This window comes from Doryrhamphus excisus, chromosome 20 (genome assembly GCF_030265055.1).
Source record: "Doryrhamphus excisus isolate RoL2022-K1 chromosome 20, RoL_Dexc_1.0, whole genome shotgun sequence".
In the NCBI taxonomy this organism is placed as follows: Eukaryota; Metazoa; Chordata; class Actinopteri; order Syngnathiformes; family Syngnathidae; genus Doryrhamphus; species Doryrhamphus excisus.
The window spans coordinates 9,074,718-9,090,542 of record NC_080485.1 but is presented as its reverse complement, the minus strand read 5'-3'; the positions used below and the strand labels follow the sequence as shown (position 1 = coordinate 9,090,542).

Here is a 15,825-nt window from a genome sequence, read left to right as displayed (position 1 = left end):
GAGGCGCGCCGTTAAAATGTGGCCCAGAGTTACCAACGTTATACAGCACAATCTTGTGGCGGAAGTCGATATTATCGGCAACCGACATCCCTTGTCTGAGCTCTCATACAAGTGTAAAAGAAAGTTAAGTCTTAGGAAAATATATATATTAATAAATCATGCTGTTTTCTGTTTGAATGTGGCCTATTATTAGTTTCCTACTGTTTTGCATATGAACTCATTTGCATAACGCATGTTCAAAGTCTGAATTGTGTGTATTTAGCAGCATTTTCATCCCCAAACTGTTCCACAGCGTATGAAGGAAGGCGTGGTAACATTAGCTTGTGGTCATTTGCGGCTAGTTAGGTGCTAATGACCCGTTGGATTACAACAGTCATCCGTCATGCAGCCATTAAGCCACGCCACCTTGTCACCATTTTTATTCTATTTAAAGACATAAGCACATATAATTAAAAAAACATATTCACCCCACTAGCGCTGATATTGAGATATGCAAGCATGTAAATATGCTTTTCATCCTTTGAAATGAGCAGTAACTCGATTAGGCTGCGTGTCTTCCATGCTTGTTGTCCAGACACAATGAAACCTGATAGCCACCTTCTCCAGACTCCAAGAGCCAGCTGGTAGCTGCAGCAGGCTTCACGCTGAAGGTCTTAGCAGCTACCACCCATGAAGAATGCACACAATCACCGCCATGTTCAACTCATCATATTCTCATCATGTCATGGCTTTGTTCTCACACAATTCTCACTTTAGCTTCATAAATAATATTTAGACTTTTTCTTATTTTGAATGAATTTATTTTAATTATTTGATATTTTTGGTGGGGGAGGGTGGGGATAAAACATCAAAATATATCCATTTTATTCTGGTAAATTCAGACTTTATTCTCAAAATCATTTAAATCATTCTCATAAAAGTCAGATGTTATTAACATTATATTAAAAAAACTATTCTGAAAATGTAAAATTTATATAATTCTCTTTCTTTGAGTGCGAAACTTTTGACTTACTGAATGTATTCTAAAGTTATTTCATTTCATTCCATATATAATAATATATTTGTGTCTATTTTCAAAATAACTCAACTTTATTATCATAATCAGGTTTTTTTTTCCTGGTGAAATTCAGACTTTATTTTCAGAATAATGACTATAACCTGAAAAATAAACTTTTTATCATAAATCACAAAATTCTGACTTTATTCTCATGATATTACATAAATGTCATATATATTAAATGTAGTCTACTAATATTATTATTTTATTGTTTTCTTCTAGTTTAATGATTTTATTCTGTTATGATTTTTTTTCCTCATATAATTTTCCTTATTAAATTCAGACTTTTCGTCTTTGAACTTGGACGTTTTTTGCCCAGTGTCCTTCTTATTGTGGAGTCAGTCAAATGAGCCCTGCAGTTCTTCAGACAGGATAGGATAGGATAGGATAGGATAGGATAGGATAGGATAGGATCGAATAGGATCGGACAGGATAGGATAGGATGGGATGTAGTTGTGGGGTCTTTTGGGACCTCTTGGATGAGTTATTGCTGCATTCTTGGGGTCATTTTGGTTGGCCAACCACTCTTGGGAACATTCACCACTGTTATCACCATTTGTAGATAATGACTCTCACTGTGGTTTGCTGGAGTCCCAAAGCTTAAGAAATGGCTTTATTTAAAGTTTTTTTTATTCTCATGATATTGCAACTAAATATTGCGTATCTTTTAAATTCATGGTAAAAATAACAAATGCAATAATAATAAATAACAACATAAAACGTAAAATTCATATTTTATTCACAAAATTCTGACTTTTTACTCATGATATTAGAATATCTTCCTGACAAATGTCTTTATTCTCAAGTTTATTTTTTATATGACATAATTACTCGTTTAACAACTTGTCATCTTTATCACCGTGAAGGTCTCTCCATGGCAACGAGATCTCTGAGCTTCCTGATGGCATCTTTGGTGACGTGGCCTCTCTTTCCCACTTGTAAGTATCACACACACACACACACACACACACACACACACATTCCATCATGTACAGTGGTGTCAACATGTGTTTGCTCCCTTCCTGATTTCTTTTTTTGCATGTTTGTCACAATTAAATGTTTCAGATCACGAAACAAACATAAAAATTAGTCAATGACTTTTGGTCCTGGTACTTGTCTGTTTTTGCCTCGTCACGAGAGGCCTGCAGTTCTTCGGATGTAGTTGTGGGGTCTTTTGTGACCCCTTGGATGAGTTGTTGGTGCACTCTTGTGGTTTTGTTTGGCTAGCCAATCCTGGGAAGCCACTCCACTGTTTCATGTTTTCACCATTTGTGGACAATGACTCTCGCTGTGGTTTGCTGGAGTCCTAAAGCTTTAGAAATGACTTTATAACTTTCCCGCACTGACAATTAGCTTTCTCACATAGGACCATGTAGGGTTGGATTTATTTTGTCTCTGTTAATAATGATAAGTTTTATCTAAAAATTGCATTTTGAGTTTAAAATTAAAAATTTTATGATCTGAAACATTTAAATGTGACAAAAATGCAAAAAAAATAAGAAATCAGGAAGGGGGCAAAGACTTTTTCACACCACCTTATACACATTTTCAGGCAGCGGCATGGTACACAGAAGCCGGTCTGTAGTCCTCTTTGGTGGGCTACCCGGAAGTCGACCCCCCCCCCACCACCACCACCTTAATTAGCCGCCCTGTGGTTAAAGCTCACGGCAGACACAGAGCCTTCTACTGTGTCATCTCTATCTCCAAACACACTCACCATGTTCAGATGGTGGGCAAAGATCTTAGTGTTTATTTATGTCTGTAGTTTTGTGTGGACTGGAGCCTCTTTGCTGTGTGCCCCTGATCAATAGACTTATCAGTGTCCGAGGTAAAAGAGGAACGGAGGACAAAGACATTTTTTAAGTCAGGAAAGTGAAGTCAAGGCCGCCGAGGTAAAATGGAAAGAAGGCCGTTGATCTTTCCTTCCAGTCAAGTGGCTTCCATGTTTGCAGATGTCAGGTGTCGGCTTTTGGTCCGGCCTGAAACATGAGCCTGTGTTTCACCCTGATGCAAACACATCGATTCAGGAGGGTGAGGACAGAGAGACTCATTGATTGATTGACGGGTGGGCCGCGACAGAAGTGGGTAGGCTTTTGCTCCCCATTTGCTCGATGCAAACTGCAGCATGGAGATTAGAATAACTGTCAATCAGTGTCTTTTGTTCCTCCAGTAGCACCATTGTTGGTCAGAAGACACACACACAATTGACTTTAAAAGGTGTAGCGAGACATCTGCTGGTAGTTCAAGGTACTACACTGACATAACTGGACCAGCAAGGATTCCTTATTCTATTGTCGTAATAGATAATAATAAAAGATAGATAATATATTAAAAATATATATACTATAAATAAATATAATAATATAATATAAATATATATAATATAGATAAAATATAAAATAAAATATAAAATAAAATAAAATATAAAATAAAATATAAAATAAAATATAAAATAAAATAAAATAAAAAATAAAAAATAAAAATATTATAGAATATTATTATATGTATAATATAATATATAATAATTAAAATAATAATATAATAATAATAATAAATAAATAAGTATACATGTAATGAATATAATAATATATTATAATATATAATAATAAAATAATTAAAAAATATGCAGTCCTTAAGAAAAATGATCCACTAATTTTTCTCAAGGCTTGCATATTTATATTATTTATATATTTATTTATATAATACTATACAGATTATTATTATAATTATTATTATTATAATTATTATTATTATAATTATTATTATTATAATTATTATTATTATTATTATTATTATTATTATTATTATTATTATTATTATTATTATTATTATTATTATTATTATTATTATTATATATAATATAATATATAATAATTAAAATAATATAATAATAAATAAATATATACAATATAATAATATATTATAATATATATATAATAATAAAATAATTTAAAAAAATATGCAGTCCTTAAGAAAAATGATCCACAAATTTTTCTTAAGGCCTGCATATTTTTAATTACCCCCCCCCCCCATGTTGACTCTTACTATTTCTTGTTATTTTTCCACCAGAGCAATCGGTGCCAACCCTCTCTACTGTGACTGCCGTCTGCGTTGGTTGTCAGACTGGGTCAAAACCGGCTACAAAGAGCCCGGTATTGCCCGCTGTGCTGGTCCACATGGTCTGGAGGGCAAGCTGCTCCTCACTACACCCGCCAAGAAATTTGAATGCACAGGTGAGTTCTTGGTTTAGGTGTACCTAATATTGTGACAAGTGATTTATGCTCACTTTGTGTCTGCTCCGTCTTAATAGGTGAGGTGGACACCGCTGTTCTGGCCAAGTGCAACCCCTGTCTGTCCGGTCCGTGTCAGAACCACGGCGTGTGTCATACTGACCCAGTGGACATCTACAGGTGTAGCTGTCCTCCGGGATTCAAGGTTAGCGTCACAGCGTCCTCACATGCATCCGTGACGACTCTCTAAATGTGTTGATGATCGAACCGTAATGTTTGTTTTCTCAGGGCAAGAACTGCGAAACAGCTCTGAATGCTTGTGTGAGCAACCCCTGTGCCAATGGTGGCAAGTGTCAAGTGAATGAAGAAGAGGAGGGAGAGTACAGGTGAGGAAGATTTAATGAAATACAATCTAAAGGAAATGATAGACATCAAAATAATTGTTCCATGTCAAGTGAATGTGGCTCACACTATACTTGAGTACCATCTAGTGGTTCAAATGTGAATTACACCTCTCATGCCAATGATTCATGTAAAAATGGTCTCAAAAATGTCAAGAATATTGATCATTATCGTGGATAATTTGTAGCAAAAATATATATATATTCATACTTGAATAGAATTTTGCAAAGTTTATAAAGTTTTAACATTCTTAATTGAATTCTGTAAAACATGCAGTTAACCACAGGAGGTGAATAAGGCTCATTAAATAAATAAAATCTACACTTTAAAATATTTAAAATTCTTACTTTATTCTTTACATTTATATTAAAGTTGCATATTTAAATATTTTTTTAAATATTCAAATTTTATTCTCATAATATTCAGACGTTATTCACACTTATTCTCATAATATTAAAATCTCATCAAATCTCACGATGTTACAAAATAATTCTCATCAAAGTCCCACTTCATTCTCATTATGGTAGTTACTCAGATTTCATAATATTAGGATTTGTTGTATTTAAAAAGTAGTGTAACATTATTAACACTTTATTACATTTTTACAGAGAAAAATTGACTGTTTTATTCCCACCGTCATTATGAGAAATTTATTCTGTGGAAAATTCTAACTGATTCTCATGATATTTTACTGTTTATTATTGCATTTATTTTTATGAATTTTATTCCTTTTATTCCTTCGGTTATTACGGAGAAGCCAGGATAAACAGATTGCACGGCTTATGTGTCGGCTTAGGAGAAGATTAGGGTACCGATAATTATTGGCCAGATATCAGCATAAAAATCGGTATCAGATTTTTTTTTTCGATCATGAAAAGCAATATTTAGAAAATGCTGGATAAAATCCATATGTGTTCATTCCACCACAGGAGATATGTAATATCAGTATTGGCTGATATCGATATTAGAAACTCAGAGTTGGACGATATCGGCAAAAAGCCAATATCGGACATCCCTAGATAAGATTTTGGTTCTATGGTTGACATCTCAATTTTCCTTATTTTTCGCCTTCTTTGGCAGCATCAAAAGGAAAGTTAAAGAAAAAGCAAAATGCTCACTAAAGTCTAATGAAATGCAGGTCATCCTTTAGTGAGCTCCCCAGTGTGCAAGTGAAGGCATCATGAGTGTCTTTTACAGCTGCACGTGCCCTACCGGTTTCGAGGGTCCCACCTGCCAAAGCAACATCGACGACTGCGAAGACAACGACTGTGAGAACGGCGCCACCTGCGTGGACGGAGTCAACAACTACACTTGTTTTTGTCCGCCATACTACACGGGTACATCACCGCTACGCTTCAATACAAGTGTTCATGTTGTTGTGTTTGATAACCTGTTGTGTATGTGCAGGGGAGATGTGTGAAGAAATGGAGGACGTGTGCGCCCCAGGAAGAAGTCCATGCCAACATCACTCTACCTGCCTCATCACCTCCTCTGGGCCCAAGTCAGTGTGGACTCCTCCATCGGTGAAAAGCCACGTTAGGACATACGTGGAGAGTCATGGAGTGTTGTGTTTGTCTGTGTCAGGTGTGTCTGCTCTCCTGGTTACGTTGGTGATGACTGCAGTGTAGACTACAACGACTGCCAGGAGCATCGCTGTCAGAACGGAGCTGAGTGTGTGGACGAGCTCAACAGCTACACCTGCCAATGTCCTGAAGGTTACAGGTGAGGAACCAAAACATGCATGTTAGGTAAATTACAACTATTGGAAATGTATGTGCCTTAGTTATTAGTTCATCAGTAACTACTCTAAATGTATGTGCCTTCGTCATTGGTTGTAAATACTGTAAGGCACACACATTTAGAGTAGTTACAAAAAGACTAATAACAAAGGTACATACATTTAGAGTAGTTACAGAATAACTAATGACTAAGGTGCATGTATTTAGAGTAGTTACTGAGGAACTATTGACTAAGGTACATATATTTTGAGTAGTTACTACATACTATAGTACAGACTATAGTACATACATTTTGAGTAGTTACTGAGGCATTTTGAGTAGTTACTGAGGAACTAATAACTATGGTACATACATTTTGAGTGATTACTGAGGAAGTAATGACTAAATTACATACATTTACAGTAGTTACTGAGTAGTTACTGAGGAACTACTTACTATGGTACATACATTTTGAGTAGTTACTGAGGAACTACTGACTATGGTACATGCATTTTGAGTAATTACTGAGGAACGAATGACTATGGTACATACATTTTGAGTAGTTACTGAAGAACTAATGACTATGGTACATACATTTTGAGTAGTTACTGAGGAACTAATGACTATAGTACATACATTTTGAGTAGTTACTGAGGAACTAATGACTATAGTACATACATTTTGAGTAGTTACTGAGGAACTAATGACTATGGTACATACATATTGAGTAGTTACTGAGGAACTAATGACTATAGTACATACATTTTGAGTAGTTACTGAGGAACTAATAACTGGTACATACATTTGAATGATTACCGAGGAACTACTTACTATGGTACATACATTTTGAGTGATTACTGAGGAACTACTTACTATGGTACATACATTTTGAGTGATTACTGAGGAACTACTTACTATGGTACATACATTTTGAGTAGTTACTTTTTGAGTAGAACAACACAGGTTCAACTAACTGGTGTTTTTTTAATCATCAAAATAACCTCTTTCTTTAAAGATACATGTTTTTTAACTTAGTTTTTTGATTTTATTTTTTGTTGGGAACCGATATTTTCCTGAAACTTACCCATTTTGTACTGCTGATTACTAAAGAAGGAAAAAAGGTAGAAGCATTTTTTTTTTCTGATGGTATTCCGTGTGCATTGGAAGATTAGTCAAAATCATAAAAAAAAAGTTGGTACTGAAAAATGGCTTTAAGGCCACTTCAGCCAATCAGTGATAGGAAGAAAGCAATGACTGGAAAAGGCACAATAACAATTGAGGAAAAGTGCAATGTGTTGTTATTTAATAGTAAAATTCCTACTTAATTTCTATAGTATGTAAATTACAACTTTATTTGAGAATTAAATATTCCTCTTTAGTTCTTGTAATATTTGAACTTTACTCTTTTTGCTCTGTTTTCTGAAATGTCTCAAATTCTCATATGAAAATCTAAACATAAATAGTTCATCGTCGTCCTCACTCTTGTCCTCTACAGTGGTCAGCTGTGTGAAATCGCTCCATCGCTGTTGTCCTTGTGTGAGCTGGCCGACTGCCAGAACGACGCCCCCTGTGTGGAGCGGGGCGGTCGTGCACTCTGCCAGTGTCCTCCTGAGTTTGGCGGCCCTCGCTGCGAGAAGCTGGTCAGCGTCAACTTCGTGGACAGAGACTCGTACTTGCTGCTGTCTGACCTGAAGAACTGGCCTCAGGCTAACATCACCCTGCAGGTACACCTATATCACGTCACAGCGCCACCTGGTGGCCATATGGAGCATATTTGGGACTCTTCCTGCCTGATGTGACTGCAGGTGTCCACAGCGGAGGACAATGGGATTCTCTTATACAATGGAGACAACGATCATATCGCAGTGGAGCTCTACCAAGGTCATGTAAAGGTCAGCTATGACCCAGGTAGCCAGCCGGGCCACGCCATCTACAGGTGAGTCGCTGTTACTACAACACGGAAACAATAAATGACTCCTATCTGAACATTTTTGTTTCCTCCCACCAGCACAGAGACCATCAACGATGGTCAGTTCCACACGGTGGAGCTCGTCACCTTTGACCAGATGGTCAACCTGTCCATTGACGGGGGTCTCCCCACCACCATGGACAGTTTGGGGGTGGTGCGACCCCTCAACGGAGAGGCTCCACTATACGTGGGGGGTAGGGGCCCTCTCCAGAACACACCTCCCTCCTCTTCAGGCACTCTTAACTACTACACTACTGTCAATCACCCCCTCCCACCCCACCCCGCCCCGCCCTCCACCTCGCTTTGTATCCACCGCAACCAACCTCCTTAACCTCCCCATCCTCATCCTGACCCAATCATGACTGTGTTTGTTAGTTGTTCAGAACGTCTTTTGTGTCGTGTCGTGTTGATGTTCCTCATTCAAACCAGAGATGGGCCCCAATTGTTCTTAGCCATACCAAATCAGATTGTATGACGGCGTATTAGGGCCATGTTGAAAAATTTAATTATGAGATTTGGAGAGTAAAATTAAGTGAACAACATAGGAAATTTATGAGAGTAAAATCGTAAATATACAAGAAAAAAGTCGTAAATATAAGACATAAAAGGCATACATTTCTGAGTAAAATGTACATTTGTGTGGGAAAAAAAGTTGCAAATTTGTAAGAAAAACATCATACTTACATGAGAAAAAAGTCATAAATTTATGAGACAAAAAATTGTAAATTTACATGAATTAAGTCATAAATATAAGACATAAAAGGCATACATTTCTGAGTAAAATGTACATTTGTGTGGAAAAAAAGTTGCAAATTTATAAGAAAAACATCATACTTACATGAGAAAAAAGTCATAAATTTATGAGACAAAAAATTTTAAATTTACATGAATAAATTAGTAAATATACAAGAAAAAAGTCGTAAATATAAGACATAAAAGGCATACATTTCTGAGTAAAATGTATATTTGGGTGAAAAAAGTTGTAAATTTATTAGAAATACGTCATACTTACAGGAGGAAAAAAGTCGTAAATTTATAAGACAAAAAAATTACATTTACATGATTAAAGTCATAAATATACAAGAAAAAAGTCGTAAATATAAGACATAAAAGGCATACATTTCTGAGTAAAATGTGCATTTACGTGAAAAAAAGTTGCAAACTTATAAGACATAAGTAATCCTAATACGAGAAAAAAGTTATCAATTTATGACAACAAATTAGTAGATTAACATGAATAAAGTACTAAAAATATATGAGAAAAATACATTTACAAGAGAAAAAAAGGTGTAAGTTTATTTAAAAAATGTCATACTTACATGAGAAAAAAGTCATAACTTTATGAGACAAAAAATTGTAAATTTATATGAGTAAAGTCATAAATATACAAGAAAAAAAGTTGGAAATATAAGACATAAAAGGCATACATTTCTGAGTAAAATGTACGTACATTTACCTGAAAAAAGTGATAAACTTATAAGAAAAAAGTCATACTAATATGAGAAAAAAGTCATGAATTTATAAGAAAAAAATTGTAAATGAACATGAATAAAGTCCGCAAAAATATAAGAGAAAAATTTACATTTAGAAGAAAAAAAGTTGTACATTTATAAGAAAAATTGCATACTTAGAAGGGAAAAAAGTCATACATTTATGAGAGAAAAAAAGAGAAATTTACACAAATAAAGTCATAAATATACAAGAAAAAAGTAATTCATTTACAAGAATAAAGTCGTAAATTTCAGAGAAGAATAATGTAATATTACATATCATCGTTTCATAAATGTCAGAGGGAAACTAGAGCATTGCTCTTCCCTCTTGCAATGCCTGTTACATAAAGTAAAAAAAAAATTCTCGTAAATATCGACTTTATTCTCATCCCATTATGATTTTTCTTTTTTAAAAAATCATATATTTACTTTTTTTAATGCAAATTTCAGACTTTATTGTTTGTTGAATTTGTTACCCAGCTCAGCTGTCTTACATACCTCTTCTAGGACTGACAAGCACACGTCTGTGAAATATGAGCTTCTCCCCCAAACTTATCAAAGTATACAAAATATCAATACTGTAGTAATACTGTAGTATTGATATTTTGGGATGGATCTGCCCATCACTGACTAAAAGCCTTTCCTCCATTCCACTCATACCTTCCCTGTCTTTTCTGTCCGTCTGTCCTCCTGCTGTGCCGCCATCCCCCTTCTAAACATCTCCTTGGTCTTCCTCCAGGTATGCCAGTCGGAGTCCACTCCAGCGCCTTCCGCCTGTGGCAGATCCAGAACAGCTCCAGTTTCCACGGCTGCATCCAGAACCTGTACATCAACAACGAGTTGCAGGACTTCACCAAGACCCAGATGAAACCCGGCGTGGTACCGGGCTGCGAGCCCTGCAAGAAGATCTACTGCGTTCACGGCATCTGCCAGCCCGATGGGCTCCAGGGCCCCGTGTGCCACTGCCAGCCGGGCTGGACCGGGCCGCAATGCGACGAGCCGGCCACCAACCCGTGCCAAGGCAGCAAGTACGTCAACACAGCGTCCGTGAACGTCCCAGCAATGACTCAGCACATTCTAAGTCACTTTGTGTCTTCCCAGGTGCGTCCACGGACGCTGCATTCCACTGGACACCCAGTCGTACCGCTGCGAGTGCAGCGAGGGCTACCGTGGCGCACTTTGCAACCAGCAGGGGGAGCTGTTCAATCCTTGCCGCCGTTTGGCGTGCAAGCATGGCCGCTGCCAGATCTCAGACACGGGAGACGCCTACTGTCACTGCGAAAGCGGCTACACGGGACAACTCTGTGACGCAGGTTGGAGACCCATCACTTCATGACTTTTTGGACTTTTAACTCTGAAGTTAGATGTTTTTCTTCAAAATCTATCATCTATTTAACATTTTTAATTATGTACTTTCTTGGTGGACAAGTGTTAGCGCGCAGGCCACACAGCTAGTTACCCCAGTTCAATTCCACCCTCAGTAATTCCTAGTTACTGAGGAACTAATGGCTGTTACATACATTTAGAGTAGTTACTGAGAAACTAATGACTATAGTACATACATTTTGAGTAGTTACTGAGGAATTAATGACTATGGTACATACATTTAGAGTGGTTACTGAGGAAACATGACTATGGTACATACATTTTGAGTACTTACTGGGGAACTAATGACTAAAGTACACACATTTAGAGTAGTTACTGAGAAACTAATGACTATGGTACATACATTTAGAGTGGTTACTGAGGAACTACGACTATGGTGCATACATTTTGAGTAGTTGCTGAGGAACTAATGACTATAGTACATACATTTTGAGTAGTTACTGAGGAATTAATTACTACATTTAGAGTGGTTACTGAGGAAACGTGACTATGGTACATACATTTTGAGTAGTTACTGGGGAACTAATGACTATGGTACATACATTTTGAGTAGTTACTGAGGAACTATGACTATGGTACATACATTTTGAGTAGTTACTGAGGAACTAATGACTAAGGTACATACATTTTGAGTAGTAACTGAGGAACTGATGACCATGGTGCATACATTTAGAGTGGTTACCGAGGAACTATGACTATGATACATACATTTTGAGTAGTTACTGAGGAACTAATGGCTGTTACATACATTTAGAGTAGTTACTGAGAAACTAATGACTATGATACATACATTTTGAGTAGTTACTGAGGAAACATGACTATGGTACATATATTTTGAGTAGTTACTGAGGAAACATGACTATGGTACATACATTTTGAGTAGTTGCTGAGGAACTAATGACTATGGTACATACATTTTGAGTAGTTACTGAGGAATTAATGACTACATTTAGAGTGGTTACTGAGGAACCATGACTATGGTACATACATTTTGAGTAGTTACTGGGGAACTAATGACTAAGGTACATACATTTTGAGTATTTACTGAGGAACTATGACTATGGTACATACATTTTGAGTAGTTACTGGGGAACTAATGACTAAGGTACATACATTTTGAGTAGTTACTGGGGAACTAATGACTAAGTTACATACATTTAGAGTAGTTACTGGGGAACTAATGAGGAGCCAATGAGGAACCTATTGAGTAGTGTTTAGGTTTCTGTAGGGATTGTAAAGTGTTAACATTTCTGAGTTGGCCAAAATGAAAGTGAAAAAATGACCTGAGGTCCATTTGTGGTCTCTCCCGTCCAGAGTCGGAGTGTCGAGGTGAGCCGATGCGAGACTTCTACCAGGTGCAGCGGGGCTACGCCATCTGCCAAACGACGCGCATGGTGTCCTGGGTGGAATGCAGCGGCGTGTGCGAGGCGGGCGCCTGCTGCGCCAGCCAGCGGATGAAACGTCGGAAATACACATTCGAGTGCAGCGATGGCACCTCCTTCAGCGAGGAGGTGGAAAAGACCATCAAGTGCGGCTGCATGGGTTGCGTCTAGCGCGGCCTCGCGGACGCCAGAAGAGAGCAAGAAAGGAAGAAGGGATGGAATAGAGAGATTCTAAAGAAGATATATAAAACCTCTATCTATATATTAAGGACTACAATGCTTGTAAAATAGGACATGTGACCTACAAGTATCACAACACCCTGAGCGTCAACTAAAAAAAAGGCTCCAGAGATTTCCAATTGAGTGATGAGGCGTCACTCCTGCTCCTTTTCCCCAGTGTGAACCCCCCCTAAAAAACACAACAGCCACCATTGAGGACAGTGGGGTGCAGCCTGGCTCGGTTATGGACGAGAGGGAGATGCGGGAAAATAAATACGGACGCACATGAAGAGAGCTGGATGAAGTTGGCCATGTGACAGGAAGTGATCGGAGGCTTTCAAGTTGTTTTGTCGACCATCCACACACACACAAGAGAAGAAGAAGAAGGCACATAATCATAAGAAGTGCGGATGTGGCGACTTTTAAGAGGCACACACACACACACAGACACACACTTATATCACATTTATACCGCTGCCCTCCAGCAGGGGGCCTCCTCTTTGACGCTTGCAGTATTAGAAAAGCGAGGAAGATTGCCAATTAACATGGAAAATCCTGAAGAATCACCTGTTTTATTTTTGATTTCCTCATATTGTTGTTTTTTTTCTATTTTATTTCACCATGTAACCCTAAAAATACTCCCCCATTTATATAGAAATGCCTAACAGATTCTAATATATATATATTTGTATTTGGTTTTTTTGGTATAGTATTTTTCTATGTTAAAGAGTAAGTGTGTTTCTGAAAGGCTGGTGGAACGATTTTTCATTTTGTGTTTTTTTTTTTCAACATTTTAAGAAGTAGTAATAGGTCACACACACACATGCACACACACACAGACACACACATACACATTGTATAGGAGCCACTGGTGGTCTTGCTCTAGAAATATGTTTGATATTGTATATGTTGTCTTCCATGTGAATATTACATCCAATTCATGAGCGCCTCTGCTTGTTTTTAATTTATTTTGCGGTGATTTTTCTTGTATCGCATTTTTGTGATATTTTCCAAAACATGAAAAAAAGGAATATTAGGGCCACTTTGAAAAACTGAAAAAAAAATCTGAGATTTCAAGAGTTGTGCGAGGTCAGAAATTTTCAAGAAAAGAAATTTATAATTTTGAGAATAAAGTCATACATGTACAAAATATTTTTACAAAAAAAATGTACATTTACAAGAATAAAGTAGTACATTTTGAAAATTAGCAAATAAAAAATCTGAATTTTGAGAATAAAATGATACATTTTCAAGAAAAAAATTGTAAATTTATGAGCGAAAAAGTCGGAAATGTAGAAGAATAGTCGTTTATGAGAAAAATTGGTAAAATTTATGAAAAAGTGATACATTTACCAGACTAAAGGTGTAAACTTATGAGAAAAAAGTCGTACTTTTTTCGTAACTTTCATATTCAGAGAATAAAGTTGTAAATGTACGAAAAAAAAATTATAATTTGGTAATTTACAAGAATAACAAATCACAAGGTCACAAAGTCACAAATGTATGAATAAAAGTCGTACATTTTTTTTTAGAAAAAAGTAGTTAATATTCCGAGAATGTAGTTATAATTTACAAGAAAAAAGTGATTAATTAATAAAAGAATAAACAAGAATAAAAGTTGTAAATTTTCAAGAAAGTTATAATTTGGCAATAAAGTCATACATTTACAACACATACATTTTTGAAAACTAAGTGGTAATTTTTTTTTTAAAGTCATAAAAGTAATACATTTACGAGAAAAAAGTTTAACATTTTACAGCAAAACGGAGTCGATCATTTTGGATTTGGATTAAAATTACTTACTTCTCGTAAATGTATGACTTTTTTCTCCTACATTTAGGACTTTATACTTTCGAAATCTCAGATTTTTTTTCTCGATGTAGCACTAATACTCTGTCGTAGAAGAAAAAGGGTAAAATTGATTTAAAAAAAGAACTTTAAAAAAAGCAATAGGTCACCATCACCATCCCGCCACTGAAATATTTCTATAGGTTTCGCTGAGGTGCTTCTACCGCTCCACCGCATCATAAGCTGCTGTCATACGACGCTTCCTGTGTTAAGTTAACGTGTTTGACAAAATAACACAACGGCGTGAAGCGTTCCAAGGTTTTCCATAGCTGGTGAGACACGTTATAAGAAAAAGAATTGCTAAGTTGAGGTGCCATTTGCAGTGAGCACATAGCTGAATGTATAAAAATGTACAGATAATAAATATGCTTATTCATGAAGTGGTAGCTGTCATTTAGTTTGCATTGTAAAATGATAGAATTGATCACATTCTGGGTTTGTTTGTTTTTTTTTTTGTTTTTTGGGGGTTTCTGATTGATGAGTCTGGCTTCAATGTGAACCATCCTGGTGAACATGTGACCCCCCCCGGCAGTGTACAGTATGGGTGCTCACTGTCCTCCTTTATAGGTGGTGTGCCTCGTAAAGGCGCAATTTTGTGGAATGTGACTTTTTTCTATTTTAGGTTTTGGTACACGTCTCCTTGTTGTGCACTCATCCGTAGCAGACGAGTGCAAAGTACAACTTCCTGGTAGACATTTAGTGGTGCTTGTGCTATATTGACAAACCATCCAATGAACTAGAATATACAGTACATACATATGTTGATGTAAACCACACTATGTTGTAAAAAGATTTATTCCTGCTTCTCTGTCACAGGACTGATGCGGGCTTGAAGTGAAAGAGTCGCAATGATGCTGAATGTATGTAGTGCCACCGACAAAATGTTTACCAAACCTCCACTCTCTTTTCATTAAACTTAAATGTGTGTGCTTTTACCAGCTCTGTCTTTTTTCCATGTATTATCATTTTCCAAGAAAGACAATAAATACAAAAACACATAGTAATGTTATGGGTAGGGCTGTCAAATGAATAATTTGTTATTGGATTAATTCATTTCATTAATCATGATTAATCATCATTTGCAAATATTTCTTAAATATGCCAATGTGACTGCATTTCATTAA

General features: G+C 36.4%; 1 protein-coding gene across 4 annotated transcripts in view; it reads left to right on the top strand.

The window, feature by feature from the left end:
• The window catches only part of slit1a (slit homolog 1a (Drosophila)), a 126,915-nt gene extending 111,265 nt beyond the window's left edge, over positions 1 to 15,650 (top strand). For 2 of the 4 annotated variants that reach the window (XM_058058545.1, XM_058058544.1), the window contains 13 exons: positions 1,924 to 1,995; positions 4,127 to 4,290; positions 4,368 to 4,492; positions 4,576 to 4,673; positions 5,887 to 6,026; positions 6,097 to 6,190; positions 6,274 to 6,411; positions 7,903 to 8,131; positions 8,213 to 8,343; positions 8,416 to 8,570; positions 10,606 to 10,894; positions 10,968 to 11,179; positions 12,567 to 15,650. In XM_058058545.1, coding sequence (XP_057914528.1) covers positions 1,924 to 1,995; positions 4,127 to 4,290; positions 4,368 to 4,492; positions 4,576 to 4,673; positions 5,887 to 6,026; positions 6,097 to 6,190; positions 6,274 to 6,411; positions 7,903 to 8,131; positions 8,213 to 8,343; positions 8,416 to 8,570; positions 10,606 to 10,894; positions 10,968 to 11,179; positions 12,567 to 12,805 — 2,086 coding nt within the window. In that variant the 3' untranslated portion in view covers positions 12,806 to 15,650. Of the gene's footprint in view, positions 1 to 1,923; positions 1,996 to 4,126; positions 4,291 to 4,367; positions 4,493 to 4,575; positions 4,674 to 5,886; positions 6,027 to 6,096; positions 6,191 to 6,273; positions 6,412 to 7,902; positions 8,132 to 8,212; positions 8,344 to 8,415; positions 8,610 to 10,605; positions 10,895 to 10,967; positions 11,180 to 12,566 lie in introns of all 4 variants that reach the window. The other 2 variants (XM_058058543.1, XM_058058542.1) reach the window with 1 other exon arrangement.
• Positions 15,651 to 15,825: the final 175 nt, after the last annotated feature.